The sequence below is a fragment of the Limulus polyphemus genome, unplaced genomic scaffold (assembly GCF_000517525.1).
Source record: "Limulus polyphemus unplaced genomic scaffold, Limulus_polyphemus-2.1.2 Scaffold1773, whole genome shotgun sequence".
In the NCBI taxonomy this organism is placed as follows: Eukaryota; Metazoa; Arthropoda; class Merostomata; order Xiphosura; family Limulidae; genus Limulus; species Limulus polyphemus.
The window spans coordinates 175066-193028 of record NW_013667383.1 but is presented as its reverse complement, the minus strand read 5'-3'; the positions used below and the strand labels follow the sequence as shown (position 1 = coordinate 193028).

The window sequence follows — 17963 nt, the reverse complement described above, 5'->3', positions numbered from 1 at the left end:
GGAAAAGCATCACTGATAAGAATGGAGGCTATTTAATTTAATAAATGTTTTGTTTTGATATATAAGTTGTTCGGTTTTTTTCATTTAAGAAAAGTGCCATTAATCTCTTGAGGATCTAATAAATTGAAACTGCTGAATTGAACAAATTTTTAACTCTAAGATATGAATGACTCAGAAACACTAATTTGTAAATGTCTTTAAAATCCTTTATGTACCTACTTTTAACATTCAGTGGACAGTCTGTCTACTTTTTTTTTTTTTGCAGACCTTGTAAGACATGATAAACATGTGAAATATATGTATCTAATGTGAGTATAGTTGAAAGTATGAAGTACTAGTTGATGAAAAGAATTTAATAAAGTTAATATTATTACATGGTATGTTTCACCAGTGTTAACCTGGCATTGTTAGGTGACAAAAGCACAGGGAAGTTGAAAAAAAGAACAATGTAAAGTGCAGAAGCAGAGACAATTCAAGTTTTTTAAAAGTATCAGTGGTTGAATAAATTGTAGATGAACGAATTTTTCCAAAGTACATACTGATAACAATCAACTTTAAATACAATGCTATCAAGAAGAAGGGGACTAATTAACCTAACAGCAGAAACAAAATGGTCTTCGTCTTAGCTTACGACTCAACAACCTTAAAATAAAGTAATAATAACAGTTAGAAAAGAACTGATAAGAAATTTCAACTCAATGCTAATATATTGCTCCTCACATTCTACCGGAACCAAGCTAGCCAATATTTTTATCAAAGAAATTCACCAAGAGTGAAAGTAATCCATTTAATTTCCTTTATGAAGTCCCATGTTTGGACTACCTATTAAACTATATATGAGTAACTGAAAAAAAAAAAGCTTTAAGATGTTAGAACATAAAAGGAGTTTATTGCACATTCATGACCATTCCATCCATTTTCTAAAACTTCAAATCTATGAAACTGACCCTACAAAAAGAAAAATCATAAAAGCGGTCGGCTTTAGTAAAAACAACACTCAGGTGCTCCACGTTATTTATTTCCCAGTGACTTTTAATTATTCTCCTTTACTCCAGTTAAACTCAATTGCTTTAAAGTGCATGACTGTCTTATAACCTCTCTTCTCCGTGACATCAAATGTGACTTTTGTTACCATTTACCCAACGATTACACTTGATTGGACAGTTTATCAAACACTGTTGAAGCTTTTCAAAAATCTGGATTTTCTGTGTTTCTACATTTTATAGTGGTCTTTTTGTTTTCAACTTCCTTGTGCTTTTGTTGCCTAACGGCATCAGGTTAACACTTGCAAAATGTCATGTATGATATCAACTTTGTTCTCATCATTAAGTGCTGCCAATTTAAATTTGTTAAAGTTTGTACTTAGCCCTCATTTCAAATGTAATGAGTGTATTTATGCCCTTAACAATTAAAGATTAACCATATATTATCACACCAGAGAAAATTGTTGTCTCATTCATTCCTGATCGTTTTATTATTTTCTAATCTTTCTGTGTTATTAAAGGTAATTTTTAAAAATTCATGAATAAATGTCTGTTAACTAAAATATAAGGCCTGGCATGGCCAGGTGGATAAGGCGCTCGACTCACAAACTGAGGGTCGCGGGTTCGAATCCGCATACCACCAAACATGCTCGCCCTTTCAGCCGTGGGGGCGTTATAATGTGACGGTCAATCCCACTATTTGTTGGTAAAAGAGTAGCCCAAGAGTTGGCGGTGGGTGGTGATGACTAGCTGCCTTCCCTCTAGTCTTACACTGCTAAATTAGGGACGGCTAGCGCAGATAGCTCTCGTGTAGCTTTGCGCGAAATTCCAAAACAAACAAACAAACTAAAATATAAACAAAAACTATCTTTTATAGAGAATTTTAGGTATCATGTGATAATTATGCAGAATTTGTTGAAACTGTTGACAGAGAAGAACAATTGTAATGGTTTTCAATTGAGATTTATCTAGACTTAGTTATGCATGTGAAATATTATCTTGAGAAAATCACAAGGAAAGTACTTGCATGGTCATACATTTGTCCACAGAATAATATGTATGAAATGCATTACACATATGTTTTGTGTTGAAAAATTGAGAAATGGATGTGTACAATAAGTAAATCATGTCACATTTGTAATTTTTTGTTTATAGATACATATGTTATTAATGTTTTCAGATAAAGAAATATTAAAAATTTGTATTTTAATTATGGTCTTCAAGTTTTAAAACTTGTAGATATTCCCTTGTACAAAAGCTATATTCAGACTTCAGTATGAACAGGTTGTTGTAATAGTGTTTGTTTGATTTTTTTTTTCAGAGTGAGGAAATTTTTTTAGACATGTTTGAAGATGAGTATCATGAAATGAAGGTAAGAAATAAGGAAATCAATAAGAGACTGCTTGAAATAATGAATATGAAACTACGTTGATATAATTTTTGTTTAAGTTTTTCATATTAGAACATGTTAAATATTTCTTAAGATCCAGTGTAAGCAGATATTCCTGTGCTTTTAATAACATGATCAAGAGCAATGAAACATTAACATTAAATTTAACTTTAGAAACAAATTCTTCTGCAAATTTTTTTTACATATACTGATCTCGTGTTAAAGTGTTGTCTGTTTTTTGTTGTTTTTTTCCATACTGCATGCTTACAAAGAATTATAAACAGCAACAAACACCACTTCAAAAAAAAAGAATATTTGATTTGTTTAGGAAGGGATTTAACACTTTTTTTCTTTCTTATTTATTACTTTAAAAATGAAATATTTCTGTTTAATTTTGGTGAAGATTTTTCTTGGGTTAACAAAACTGTTTTAAAGGTTAGCATAGAAATGTCCATTAAACTTAATGATTCATTCTAAATGTAAGAAACTAGATAAATTATTGTGTTAATGCTATCAACAGAAACGACCTCTAAATGTTGAGTATTTGATGATGGACGATAAGCTTCTTTTACCACCCACGGGCACTCCAATGTCTGGTGTAGAGTTCCATAAACGTCTTCCTTGTGGAGAAGTGGAGAGGGCAAGACGGGTATTTGTTATTTTAGTATCTGTGACAAAATATAATAACATAAACTATATCAGAAACATTAATTTATAAGTTTTCATAACATTTTAAAGGAAAACACTTAAATTCAGTAGTTTAGTGTTATTTTTGTTAATGAATAACTTTATCACAATTCAGTGTATTAATTTAAACATGTTAATAATGTCATAATAGTTGAAGTTCTACTTCCTGTAAGTCCAAATTTAAAATTACTATTAATATTTTACACTTACATTCCCGTATATTTTGCTTAAAATTTATTTTAATATATCGTTTCGCTTTCACTTCTACAGATACTTAGTAATGGAAGAGCTAAATGTAAATTTAAAATAAATTTCACATGAAAGAATGTTCAAACCACATTTTAAGTTTTATACAAGTTTGTAGGTGTACAATAGTTCTTATGCATCCTTAGTTTTATTTTCTGGTTAACAGGCGATCCGTGTCTTCTTCATCCTGAGAGATTTATCCCTCAGTTTACAAGGAGAGGTTGAAACACAACTGCCTCTGACAAACACAGCCAACTGTATTAAAATGAATGAAGTTCTCGATCTTAGTAAGTTCCTAGTAGCATTTTTTTTTTCTTTTTATTTCTGTCTTCTTTTAACAGAGCATGTTTGTGGAGCATTTTTAATTTTCTGGTAGTTACTTTTGTACACTAGTGAAACCATTAGATAGGCTCAAAAAACATGTTGAATTTTATTTTTCATTACAAAAACACAGTATCAAGGCACTCTCTTTTGTTTGTTTTATGTAGTTTTGTAAGTTAAGAATACATCAGCTTTCTTCCTCAATATCATGTATATTATTATCATTTCTTAACTATGTGTACAGAATTAGTCTGTTGGACCAAATCTCATATCTGTGAAGCTATACATAGTAATGATTTCCATAATTCTGAATTTACTGTATATATCTTCACCGCAAGCTTTTAGTAAACATTACAAGTCCATTGTGTACAAAAAAATCAGAATTTTTAATAAAGTATTTCTAATAAAGATTTGTCTGAATATTGAAATCCTTTATCGAGTCAATCTGAGTGAATGGTGATTTTCATACTAAATGTTAAAAAAGACTTCTTTCCATCCTACAGGTTTATATTTCCTTTGAATAACCCCTAGAACCTCCTTAATGAATATCAGAAACCTCTTATTTTCTCTATCTCAACATCAGCTGAAGCGAAATGATCAATGTATTATGAAAAGTAGAAAAATATGAAATAAATGCACCATTTTTCTTTCTAGAATGATTGCAAATTGTAATAGTATTTATTGTATAACCTTTTTCACATCTGCTTTTTTATGTTTATGGTTTAATTACTGTACTTTTGGGGTGTTGCATGAAAAGCAGTAAATAAAAGTGGAATGTTTCTGGTAGAGCTTAGGGCAAACTAACAATCAGGTTACAGTGATGTACTATGAGCTTGCCTTAAATATAAACTGAGCTCATGAAATTTAAAATTTATATCTCATTACCTAACCTAAACAAATTTCTAATTTTCGTATTTTAATTACTTTTGTTAAAAAATATACATAAAAAAAAGAAAAGAATATAACACTTACATCTGGATTTAGGTTTTTTGCACTTCGATGCCATGGCACAGTAACTACTTTTTTGTAAGTTAATTGTTTAAATAAAAATTCATTTAGCTTCCAAATATGTATTTTAAAACTTAAAAAAATAATTGGGTACTAGAATGGAATGTCTCTAAACTACTATATTTAACTGGCTTTCTAACTAAGCCATGAATTCGGAGTTGAACAGCAACGATCACATACAAAGATATACTGTCTATTTATGCCAGCCAAAATGAAGTAATAAGCTCTTTTGTAGGGTTAAAAATGCTCTTTCATTTGGTTATAAACATTTGTATAATATAAGGATGCAGTGGTAGATAAGTGCCTATGAAAGCTATGGAAAAATGGGAGGGACTTCTCTGGTGGGTTTAACAAATTTATTGATGTCTCGGCAAATTGGAAAAGAATGAGATTCAACTTTTATATTCTTGTTTATCACTAAATATAGTTTGTATTTATAATTGATTGGACACTTCAAACTATATTAAAGAAAGTACAAAATCTGTAGGGAAGAATTCAGAGTGTAAGCACATCATGTGACAAAAAGAAGTGAAGATGGAGAACTTTTTAAATATTTCCTTTTGATGTTAAGAAGCTAGTACTTGGGTAATATAAAAATTTGAATCATAAACTGTTTTGATTCCAATTTTATTGATGTACATTAATAACAAAGTTATTTAATTAAATTTTGAATGTATCTCTATAAAAGTTCATGACATGTGCACTCTGACCTAGTTTAGCACATAAGGTTAATGAATATTTAATGTGTAATGCAGAGCATTCAGATAAATGTTTCAACTTTTATTTTTATTAACACTTTCCTGTTTCATCGGTCATCAGAACATACTTCACCCATACTATGACTACAATTTTGTGAGTTTGTAATATAAAACTTAGTTTCTTATATTTTGCAAAAACAGATTCAGAAAGAAAGATCTATAAAAATTTATGCCAAAACAGTTTCTCGTATGTTTTTAACTAGACTTTGTTACCTCTCAAAAACAGAAAAACTCTTTACAAACTGGCAATACATATGAGATATTAAAGTACCTTTTCACAGGCCCCTATTGTGCATTGCTGTCTACTGTAGCTTTGCTTGTTCATTTTTTTTCTGTTGTTTATGATTACATTGACCTTTTTCACCACAACTTCAGCTTTGTTTTTTGTTTCTGGATTTTTTTTCTTCTGTCAATTGAAAGGGTAATATTTCTGAAGGATTTGTGACAGTGGAGTGCTTTAACTTGTTTACTATGATATGGCATGTTATACCAGCTGCTAGAAAAGCTAATACCTCTATAATGTGTTGTGGAAGGGCATGTTCACAGGACATTTGTGTTTTTATAAATGTAAAATTGAATAATTGATATAATGGGCAATTTTCAATTTAAACCCATCAGCCAGAGTTTTGAATATTTATCACATTATCTAGAAAATAAATGATAATAATTGGTTTAATACAAAGAATTGACTCAATATAAAATAATGATGTACAATTATAATAAACAGGTTTCATTGCTAATATTTTAGTAAGTTTATAAAAGAAAATAGAAAAATACTAAAATTAGGGATAGATGCCTTACTGTGATTATCTTCACAAAATGTGGAGCTAACTTTCCAGATAACAGCGACCTTATTGCATGTACGGTACTCACTAAAAATGGAGAGAAGATTCGCAGGTTCATGGTGATCGACATCCTTCAGTTAATCCTTGTTCAGCCTGACACTAAGAAGTTGGGATGGGGTGTTGCCAAATTTGTTGGATTTTTACAGGTATGTGGGCATTGTTACAAAACTGTTTTTTCACATTGATTGTTTTAGCAATTGTCCATTGTGTAGTTAAGGTTAGAGTGTCTAATGAAGGAATACATTCTCATTCTCATGATGATAATGTTGTGAACATTTAATATCTTGTTTTTTAGATCGTGAATTATTTTAAGAAATTTTATTCTGAAAAAATCATCTGAAAAAAATTGTTCTAATGCAGTTTAAGGTCTATCTATACCGTCCAGTTCATTAGTCTACGAATAAGGTCTTTGCAGTTTTCCTTAATAATAATTTTAAAATAGAATACTGTAAATAGTTGTGATGGGAGTCATCATTTTAACATAGTATTTGTTAGTAGGATATTGAAGTTGCTGGTGACAAAGATGATAGCCGATGCCTTCATCTCACTGTTCATCGACCTGCATCATCAGCAGGAGCTACAGCAGGGAATGGACGAACACCTCTACTAGCTGCTAGGTTTGTGTTTGATGACCACATCAGATGCATGGCAGCTAAACAGCGACTTACTAAAGGACGACTCAAAGCAAGACAGAGAAAATTACACCAAATAGCAAGATTATTAGAACTGCCTGAACACATTCAACCTTGTCCCTCTCCTCTCCGTCAAGGACTGCATGTGATTAGGGACACAGATAATCCTTCAGGTATGAACACTTGCTTATTTTCTTTTTATAAATATCACTGTATGCTCACTTTAACTTTTTATTGACACAAAAGCAACAAAATTTTTCTCTTGCTTGTTGAAGTAAAGAAAATATGATTAAACAAATTGTAGTTGAAAAGTTACTATATTTTGATTATTAATTAGTTGTAAAGTGTTCCACCATTTTTTTCTATGCTATTAAACTTGACAAAATAATTACTTCTCTTTGGAATTATTTTATTATAATCTTTACAATAGCCAGTGCATGTGATAATGTGTAACTTTTTGTCATATTTTGAAATATTTTTGCTATAATATATTAAGTTTATTTTATATGGATTTTTTTATTAGAATGTTTATAAAAGCAATTTTTTGTTTTGAAACCGACTGTAGAATTATTTATTTATTCAGGTCATTATGAAACTAAATGTTATAGGTGACTTTACTGGTAAAGAAATATTCTCTCATATCATATCATTCATATACAAAATATTTGTTTTAGTTGTTGAAAATCTACATATATTTTATCAGAATAAAATACACGTATCTATCTATATTTTTTACTATTATTAAACTGGTACGAAATAGTCCCACATTTAAAAACCAGAATTATAAATTGTATTAATTTACAAAGACTTGCATAGTAGTGTATGACAGAACCATAGTATCTGAATACTCAGATTTGTACCAATCTTAATGATATATATAGAATTTTATTGTGTTAGGAAAAACAGTGAACTTGCATCATTAGTATTAAGTCTGAGGGCTTATAACACAAAAAGTCAGGTTTTGATACTCATGGTTGGAACAGCACAGGTAGCCCATTGTGTAGCTTTATGCTTGATAATAAATATACACGATATTTTTGAAGACGTATGCAGAGTTGTATAACAATTAGAAAGTGATGATCAGAATTTTAAGTTCAGTTAGAAGTGTAAGTTTAGAAAGACACACAGAAATGTGTACTAGATGTAAAAAAAGGCACACTTAGAACTTCCAGGTTTGAAAAAACACATGCTTAGATTTACCATATTTAGAAAGAAACAAAATTATTTTAGATCTTAAAAGAGATATACTGAGATGTATGATCTTTAGAATAGCACATAGGATTGTCTTAATTTAGAGTGATGCAACAGAATTATGCTACATTTAGTTACGTATACATAGAAATGTACTAGATATATAAAACAAATACCTTTGCTTTATTTTAAATAATAAAATTACCGTTTGGTTTTTTTCAAAGTTGGGAATGTGATATGCGAGTATCTTTCAGATACGAAATCTAAAATGACTTTCCTTATTTCAGTAATACACAGAAGCCAATCACAAGACACAGGATTTCACAGTAAAGCATCATCCTCTAGTGGTAGTCAGGGCCCTTATCGTCCACTTTTTATATCAACAAACAGAGTGCCAGGATTTGCTACCATGATGAAACGAGAACAGAATTCTCTCCCAAGCTCAATACAGCATGAATCAAGTGGTGGTGAAAGGCAGCGTAGACCAAGTGGAAGTCCTTCAAGTCAACGACACTCCTCAATTCCCAGATCTCGAGATTCATCTCCAAGGCAACAACGGAATAGCAGTTCTGAAGAGATTCCACTAGAAGATCTTTCTAAGTCACGTTCTCGGCATAGTAGTCCTAACCTAAAGAGACAGAGTGCTTCTGGCTTACCAAAGGTAAAAACTCAAGGTCTAGAGGTAACTTATTACTCATTATTTTATTGAAGTTTGATTCATTTATACCAAAGTTACAGCCATTCTAGACCTTTTATTAAAAATCTTCTGTTACTTGATATTTTACCAAAGTTTTGATCAATGTACACCAGTGGTTCTCAATCTTTTTTGGCTCAGGACCCATTTGTAAACATTCACAATCAATAAAATTGCTTAGGAGCAAAAAGTATCTGGTTTACAAAATACTTAAATAAATAAATAAGTAAACTATTATCTATTTTTATTTATGACCCTTTCACACATTCTTATGGTCCAATTTTGGGTAATGACCTATGGTTTAAAAAAATGATGTAGAGTAAAGGTTTGGGAGATACAACCATTGTAAATTTAGAAGATTTTGAAATAATTTGCAATTTATGTTACTCTGTATTTTATTGAAACTTATTTTGATTTAACCCTCTTACTAAGTGCCCGTTCCAACTGTTTAGAGATTTACACTCAAAATTTAATTACACAACTTTATTATCATTGCATAGAATAAACTTGTCATCAAAACATAGTTAGTAAATCAAGTTTTAATCTATATATATAAAGCACAAAAATCTGTTTGTCTGTTTGTTTGTCCATTATCTAACTACTCCTAAGTCGCTGGGCCTATCTTAATCAAACTTTGTGAGATGATAGTTTGGAACAATGGCAGTGCTAATGGGAGGTTAACAACCCCTCCAGCCTCCATTATTGCTGTTATTGAGCATTTATGATCTTTGAAGTAAGTTAATGTTGACTGTACTAATAGATGGCATCACACCCTTACACAAAAAAATTAAATTTTCTATACCATAACATATACAAAGTGTGGGGGGGGGAGCACACAAACGTCTTATATATCTCAGATATATAGCACTTTCTATGGAGGAATGTAATGAAAAAAATGGTCAGCACCATTTCAATAATACTTAAACTCTGCTGAAGTTTCAACTCCAAAAGCCATAATAAGGCTGATATGAAGATCCATTTCTTGAGTTATACCAACTTCCTACTTTGATCAGTGACATTTGAACTTCAACCCGTAAGACACTTCTGCGGCCAATGACTGTCAGTTAATTAATCATGTGAAATACTGTAGAAGGACATTAAGAGTTAGGCATTGAAAACTGGTAACAGAAAGTTCCCATACTGCCACTACTTTAGCCATTACCTCTTAATACAAAGTCACCCTGACCATCGCACAGTGCACACCATGTTTTAAGTATATACATAGTGAGTTCTTAAAGCTTATACAAAAGTTTTGGTAAGGTAATAATGAACACTGTAATAATATGTTACATATATATATATATTGTGTGAAAGTTGGGATTTTTATGTTATTTATCACACCATCCATCCACACAGGTACTCCAGCTAGTTTAACATAAATTACTCTTGATAATATAAATATTACTTGATCAAAGCATAATTTTTATAGCCTTCAATCTTATTTTTTTACAGAGCCATAAACTAGAAAATCAGACCCATTTGCATGCCCACTTGTCACATCCTCTCTTTTACAAATTATAAATAGTTCTCTCTGACATTATATAGTCATTATTTATAACCTATAGAAATCCTAGGTTTTAATTTATCAAATGATGTACTATATTACACTGCTTTCTGTACAGAGTATTGTTTACCTTGTCTTCACTTTGAAAATTTCTCTTGCAATATTCATATCAACAAGCTTAGCTAAATTTTTAAAGGCTCTTGTTGCATAGTTAGAAAGCCAGATACACTATGTTAGTTATAGGATATTGTTTGCTTTATACTTGTTATTATTCTGTGTTCTTAGATATATTACTTAATTAAATAAAAATTATTTAGGGTACTAGTACCATTAGTATAAAAAGGCATGCTCCACTTTCATAAACAGTCGACAGTGAAAAAACAAGACATAGATAAGTACTATATTTCTTGTTTTTTTATGTATATTCTTTATTTATTATTATAAATGTAACTCGAATTTAAAATTAAAAACTTTGTAGATTAGATTAGGTAAAATAATAATAAAAATTCTTCATGAGATATGCTTGTAAGCAGCTCGTGAATTATGTAATTCAATATGGTAACTTGAGCTATGCATTCAGCGAGTGATTTCCAACTTGTGTAATGGATTATTAGTTAGATATGGGTCAAAGGGCAATAAAATTTAAGTATTAACATGAACTTTAAAGCTATGTGTAATAAACAATTGTAGTTTCCTGTTACAATTTGCAGTCATTCGAGAAAGAAAAAACGGAAATTTAGATTTACTTAATATTTTTTATTGATCGATTGTGTATAGATTTAGGGTAGAGAAAATAACAGATAAAATATAAAGTTTTACTGAAAAAATGTCTCATATTTATTTGCGAGGTTTTAGAGATTATGCGAATTAAATTTAACAATTTTCAGTTGAAGAGAAGTATTTTTAATCTTAAAATGAAAATCACTTTGCACTCAGAGCAGTTAACACTCTGGCTCCATATATTCATGGACAAATTTTTAGTAAAAATATTCAATTACAAAAATATGATCTTTTGTGTATGAAAGACTAGTAATGTTTACTGAAAGCTTGCCAAATTTCATGAAGATACACAAACCATATTAAAAGTTACAGTATGGAAACTGTGAGGGTCACTTTGGGGTCACAAGGTCAGTGTAGTCCACTGAGCCCATAGCAAGAGGGTTAATGCAATCATTTAAGAGATACCACAGTATTTTTATAATGACTAGTTATGGATGTGCTTCTTGCAGCTGTTTTTAATTGATAGAAGACTAGCTGTACATACAGGAGTCATACAATAATTAAAACATGTATGTATCGTAAAGCAAAGTTAATTCTGTGAGTTTTCTTTGAAATTTCAAAACCTATAAAAACTTGTTTTACAGAAATAATGTACTAAAATATATTATAGTTTTAAAACAATAGAAAAACAGGTTATGATCTGTATTGGTGACTTTCAGTGCTATGCATATAAGGTTTCTATTTAACCTAAAAAGATAAATTTATGTGTTAATGGAAAATGTAGTAATGAGTATTAAAAAATTCTAGTTTAGGGAATGTAAAGTTGTATTACCAAATAACAGATTAATAGTAAAAGTTTTAAGAATGTTATTCCAAGATTTAAGAATGATTTCATATATATAAATCAACTTACTGGCTCTGTATTCTCTAAACACAAGTAATATTAAGAATAATAATTCATTCTCATAGGATGCAAAGTTTGGCTCTGAATTGTGCATTTCCTTTAGGAATGTAACTGGAATTATATATATTTCGATATTCCTTTGAAAACCTTTAAATTCCCACAGAAAATTGTGGAGTTATTGTAGGTCTGTTTTTAAACTAAGCCTAAATTTATGTATAAAAAAAAAGTTTGAGTACTACTTCACTCTTTTTTTACTGTTTTAGAAGAACTTACATCATTAGATTATATACACAATTTACAAGTTTAAAAACGTATAGCTTTCTAACATGCTAGTCCTACCTATATAATCAAATCAGATTAGTTTTGGCAAGATTGTTGAATTTAACATGAAAAGTGTCAATCATGGAAATTTTGTGATTTTTGAGCAGATGATTGATGAAGTACAGGAACAAAACCTGTATATGGGGCACTTTTTCAACAATTAATAATAGTAAAAGCTTAAAAATACATTTAATGTTAGAGAAAATTAGTAATGTGAAAATAAATACTTTGTTGATGAATAGATAAAGAAGTTGTTTTTATAAGTTGCAGTGTTTCCTCATATCTTTATGCTGTTGTTAATGTTAGAAGCCAGGTTTATCATGCAACATCTCTTGAACTGCATTCGTTCATTAGCAATTCCTGCAGACACTTCTACTGTGTTACATGAATTTTTACCACACCTTTTGCAAGTATGATGGAATGCCAGACTTTGTCACGTTATGAATGCTTCCATTGGTTGGAACTTACTCACAAAGCATTGCAGTGCTTTGCCTATTCATAGACTATGCCTCATTTTCTTAGCAATTCAGTATTCCTCAAAGTTGCTGTAGCATTCTATCCATTACCATAGTAATGTACCAACAATTTAATACACCGTTCTAAAGTTATATGTTGACTGTTTTTTGTTCAAGTAGCACTCTTTATCTTTTATATCCATCTGATTTTTCATGTTACCACCTGATAGCAAATTCTGCAATTACCCAGAATCTGAAATATTTCATTGCAATGCACTTCATATTCTGAAATTTGTACAACTGTAGAATCATTATTGGCTGCTGCAGGATTCTGAATTAGCCTACTTATTTTATAATCACCCTGTAATGTGTACAATTTAAGAATATTCACACTGCAATATCCAAATTAATCAGTAGGAAATCATTACTTCATTGTACAAAAGTTAGTTTTAGAAGGGGAATTAGATTTAAAAAAAAAAGACAAGAAGCAAAAAAGAATCTTTTACCAACTGTTGATTGCAGGTAATACGTTTTTGTAGTTCTGTTGTGTTTTTTTACTATGTTATTTCAAAACCATATTAATTCATTTATAGAGTAACCAAAAAAAGTTAGTGTAGTACTTATCTCTTTTTTGTAATGTGTAGCTTTGTATTATTGTTATTTGAAGAGTGAATTAACTTGAAATATGGTTAAAATAATGTTAGAATGAGTTTACAATAATGTTTTGTTTTTTAATTTTAGGCCAGGATAAGTGCACCACCAAATATATCTCTCATACCAGTTTTCTCTGGTCATGCCACTATCTCATCTCACTCTGGTAGACTGACTGATGACACTGGAAAAATAGATACAAAGTTGGCAGCAGAATTGGGATGTAAAAATCATATTGTAGACTCTCTTCAAGAGATACCTGTCCCCAAAAGCCTAAGACCTGCTGAAATTCCTTCAGTCTCATTAGTAACTGGATCATTAAGTGAAGATGTTCCTCATTTGTTGCCACAACTACATGCACAAGATGGAGATATCATTCAGAGTGTGTCAGGTTCTGACAGTGAGATGGATAGCCCATCTGAAATGTGTACCAAACCCTGCTGCATGAATGAAACATCATTTACTGAAAAGCAGCTACTGGCAGCTTTGGATAAAACAAGAATAGATGATCAGCAATTGATGTCTGAAGAAACATCTCTGAACCTTTCTGAAGGTTTGTGCCATCATTCTTCAGCTGCTGCTGAAATCGTCAGTTCTTCAGAAGCTCCTCAAAAAGCTGGTAGTGTGAAAAAAAACAATACTGTAAATAAAGGTGCAGTTCACACAGTATGATTAGAAGTTTTCATTGATGATGATACGAACAGTTATTAATTATAGTGTATGTATGGATGAACAAAATTGTAAGTTTGAATGAAGTAGAAAATTATTATGATGAAATGGTTATTTGATTTTAATAGCTGTTTTGAACTAAGGTGAATTTCAAGTTTGTGTTGATATTGTTGAGACTGACACACTGCAAGTTAAATGGATCTCATTATTTTGGAAGATAATCAAACAATGGAACTTCTGCATAGTGCAATTATAACTGTTTGGTATAGCAGTGCTCAAACTACAAAGTACAACTTGAGCTGGAATGAGATCTACATCTATAGGTTTTTCATTTTCAAGCAGATCATAATACATGAAATTTTAATATATACATTGCATGTTTTATTTAGCTGTGGCCTTCAAGAATTTAATAATCACACTTATTATGTTTTCAACAAAAGAAAATTAATTTGACATGTAGTTTGGACAAATAAATTTTCCATCAAAGATTCAAATAAGCATGTTCTTATCACTTCCACCCATTTTTAATATTAGTAACTTGCACCTTCAGCCTGCATTAGTAAAGATTTCTTAAAATACTTTTGCATGGGTTCGTGCTCTAAGGAACAAGGCTTCTTCATAGCCAGAATGTATGATTTAAAAATTAGGTCTTTAAAATTGCTTGCTGAGATTTATTTTGTATTAAAATAAATTTTTGTAGAAACTGTTAATAGCTTTTCTGAACAAGTAATTACAGTTTACAAGTACTTGGAAGTGAATTCATAATGACTGTTTTCAAAAACAATTTTTCACATTCTAATGAATAAAGTAGCTTATCAAAAAACTTAAATATTTGTTTGTTTTCTTACACAAGCGCATGTTAAATATTAAGCGGTGTTGCTTAAAACATGTTAGATCTTTATGCATACAAGTTAATAAAAAAAAAAGTTGTTACTTTTCATTAGGACCCAATCTAGCAGACTTCCATGACATTCTAATAAAACAATAACCTACATTCTCACTTGAAGAGTGAGTGGGATTAGAAATGCATTGACAGCTAAGATACTGTGTGTGATATCTCTGCTAAGCAACCAGTTTTGTAGATTTTCATAGCAGCTGAATTCAAAAAATAACTGAACCTTTTGTGAAAAAGATTTTATAGATGTGTAAACAGTAAAACTAGAGCATAGTTCTAAGCAACCAATCTTGTATCCTTAATATCTGTGTGAGTAAGAAATTAATTGCAACTCGATTTAAGGTTTGCTGTGCATAAGTACTGAAAAACTGAGGTTGGAGAAACTACTTCAAACTACTTTAAAAACAGTAAATATTCTGAATTCTAGTTATTTATGCATAATTGTATAATTGCTGAAATGAGCATTGTATAGCCTGATGTTTAGGGTGCTTAACTCACAGTCTGCCTCTCATGGGATCAGGTTTGTTTGTTGCCAAACATACTTGTTCTTTCAACCATGGGGCAGTATAATATGATGTTCAATCCCACTATTTGTTAATAAAGAGTAACCAAAGTCTATCACTTCTAAATTAGGGACAGCTAGCACTGATAGTCATCAAGCCTTATATTAAATTTCACGAAACAGATATTGATTTGTGGAACCAAAAAAAAAACGTATTAAACTCTGTAAATTGTAGATGCTCTTCAAATCAAATGGTTTACAAGTACAGATAGTGTATGGATATTCAGTTCTCTATGTCACCAGCTAAATGACAACTGTATTTTCTGATCATAAAATGACTTAGCTGTACTGGAAGCTGCAGAAAGATTGTATTTTAAATAAGGGAGTTAATTGTTGTTTACAAGAAGATCTAGAATTATGACAAACTTGCTGCTGTAATTGGAAATCATGCTTTGATATTTTCTGTGAAACATTTATGATTGTTGATTACTATCATGCACTCTCATCAGATCAGTGGATAGACATTGGTTTGGTCACAGTTAAGAAAACATTTAAATGTTTGCTTAGATAAAATTGTGAATATTAATGATAACCTGTGCTGCATATAATCTGATTAGTGTGCTTAAAAACACAGCACTGATAAGAACTTTTGTACAACTTGCAATTTGTATTTTTTTTGTTAGGATCATTTTGATTGGACCTTAAAATAAACTACAGTAGATAGCCAACTATTTATCTTTATAAAAGTTTACCCAGTGCTTGAAGTGGAGGAAGCAAGATGGTGTGTGATAATTTTGAATATGAAAAATATAAGAAAAAATAGCCTAATTGATCTGTGTATAGTTTTAGAGTAGGCCAACATGTATCAGCTTGAAATAGTAACTCTAAATTGTTATAGTTTATTAACTAAATTTGTTTCATTGTTGTTTTGTGTTGCATCTTGCTGCCCATACTGATGTGAAAGGGAGAGGAAAGAGAAGGTAAGATATTTGATGTCGCCCTAGGCAACTGTAAAAGTACCGGTGTGGTTTCAAGTCTATTAAAAGGTAGTAAGATGGTTTTTGGCCTTCCTGAAAAGAAGTAGGATGGCATCCCTCTTCATCCTGCTCCACTTCAAGCAATGACTTTATCTGTTTGTGGTAGAGTATGTTTTAAAAAATGTTTTTTTTCTACTAGTATAAAAAGAGAGAACTAAAAGTTTTTTGTTTTTTTTTCACAAAAATATTGCATTCAGTTAAGATATTCTGAGTATGGATTTTGTTATAAAAGATAACCTGTTATTTCAACAAGCAAAAAATACTATATTTTGTATGATATACCCAAAATATGGTGTTTTTGTAGCAGATAATCTCTAATCTATGACACACAAAATATTGATTTCACTCTATATCCTAAGTAATATTTTTTAGATCTAGCAGTTAATCTACCCATAAGAGGTAAAATACTGTATTCTGTCTGATATCTCTTTAACATAATTTTTCATCCTAACAGATAAACTGCTTTGTAGCTCATAAAAGTGTGTAATCAAAGTAAAGTATGTAATAAACATGATTTTTTTTTATCATAGTAGGTAATCTCTCATCTGTGACACACAAAATACTGTTTTCAGGGTCACATATAGTTCTCAAGATTTTTGATGTAAAACAAACACTTTGCAGATGAAGAAACAGCTCCATATTAGCCAAAGGTATGGTTTTAGAGTCCATTACTACTCTTAACACACTGCTATATGAATTTATCACCTTCCATGACAAAATGAAATGAAGGCTCTTTACTTGGACATGTTATGCATTTTGGTTGTACAACACTTATAAATTCTCTTGTATAAATATCCTTTGTCAGAAAGGAGTTTAACAAATCTGTTAGTCATATGGTTGCATCAAAGTGTTGAACAGATGGGACTTTCTTGTGAACCAGATATTCAGAGGATGAATGTGTTATATTAAAAAACGATTTTGGAATTTCACCACATAATTACAGTCCATGTTGCCACATCTAGTCATGCTCTTTCCAATGACCATACACTTTGAAGATAGTACTGCAGTAGTATCCATTGCAAGAGGCTCCATCATAAGGCTCTGATTTCTCAAGCTCCTCCCTCCCTACACCTTTCCATAACCTATCAGTATAGGAGAACAATTGTTTTGCAGGACCTGTTTCGACAGTCTTATCGCACAGCATATGAAATAGCATAAATACCTATTTCGTTCTCTGGCTCCTTGAGGTGTGCGACATTTGAAAGGATATGTCATGAAAGCAACTTGTGTTGCTTTTCCATATGGAAACAATTTTTATGTTTTGCACTGTTATATGGGGCACGTAGATAGCTTTTTCCACTGACTTTTGTGTTTTTGGATTCTCATCTGTTACAAGAGGACACACTTTGCTTAAAAGCTAGGGTAATACTTTGAAGGCTTGGCTGGAGTAGTACTTATTGAATGCTTGGCTGAAGTAGTACTTGTTGAAGGCTTGACAGGGGTAGTACTTGTTGAAGGCTTGGCAGGGGTAGTACTTGTTGAAGGCTTGGCAGGGGTAGTACTTGTTAAAGGCTCGGCAGGTAAAGTACTTGTACGGGTACTCTAACTAG

The 17963-nt window shown here is 31.0% G+C and overlaps 1 protein-coding gene across 4 annotated transcripts in view; it reads left to right on the top strand.

Moving 5' to 3' along the window:
• LOC106464895 (protein CLEC16A-like) overlaps positions 1 to 16942 on the top strand; it is a 59077-nt gene extending 42135 nt beyond the window's left edge. For 2 of the 4 annotated variants that reach the window (XM_022392703.1, XM_022392702.1), the window contains 7 exons: positions 2305 to 2355; positions 2894 to 3022; positions 3473 to 3593; positions 6221 to 6384; positions 6737 to 7043; positions 8349 to 8722; positions 13401 to 16942. In XM_022392703.1, coding sequence (XP_022248411.1) covers positions 2305 to 2355; positions 2894 to 3022; positions 3473 to 3593; positions 6221 to 6384; positions 6737 to 7043; positions 8349 to 8722; positions 13401 to 13982 — 1728 coding nt within the window. In that variant the 3' untranslated portion in view covers positions 13983 to 16942. The remainder of the gene's footprint in view (positions 1 to 2304; positions 2356 to 2893; positions 3023 to 3472; positions 3594 to 6220; positions 6385 to 6736; positions 7044 to 8348; positions 8723 to 13400) is intronic. The other 2 variants (XM_013925066.2, XM_022392704.1) reach the window with 1 other exon arrangement.
• Positions 16943 to 17963: the final 1021 nt, after the last annotated feature.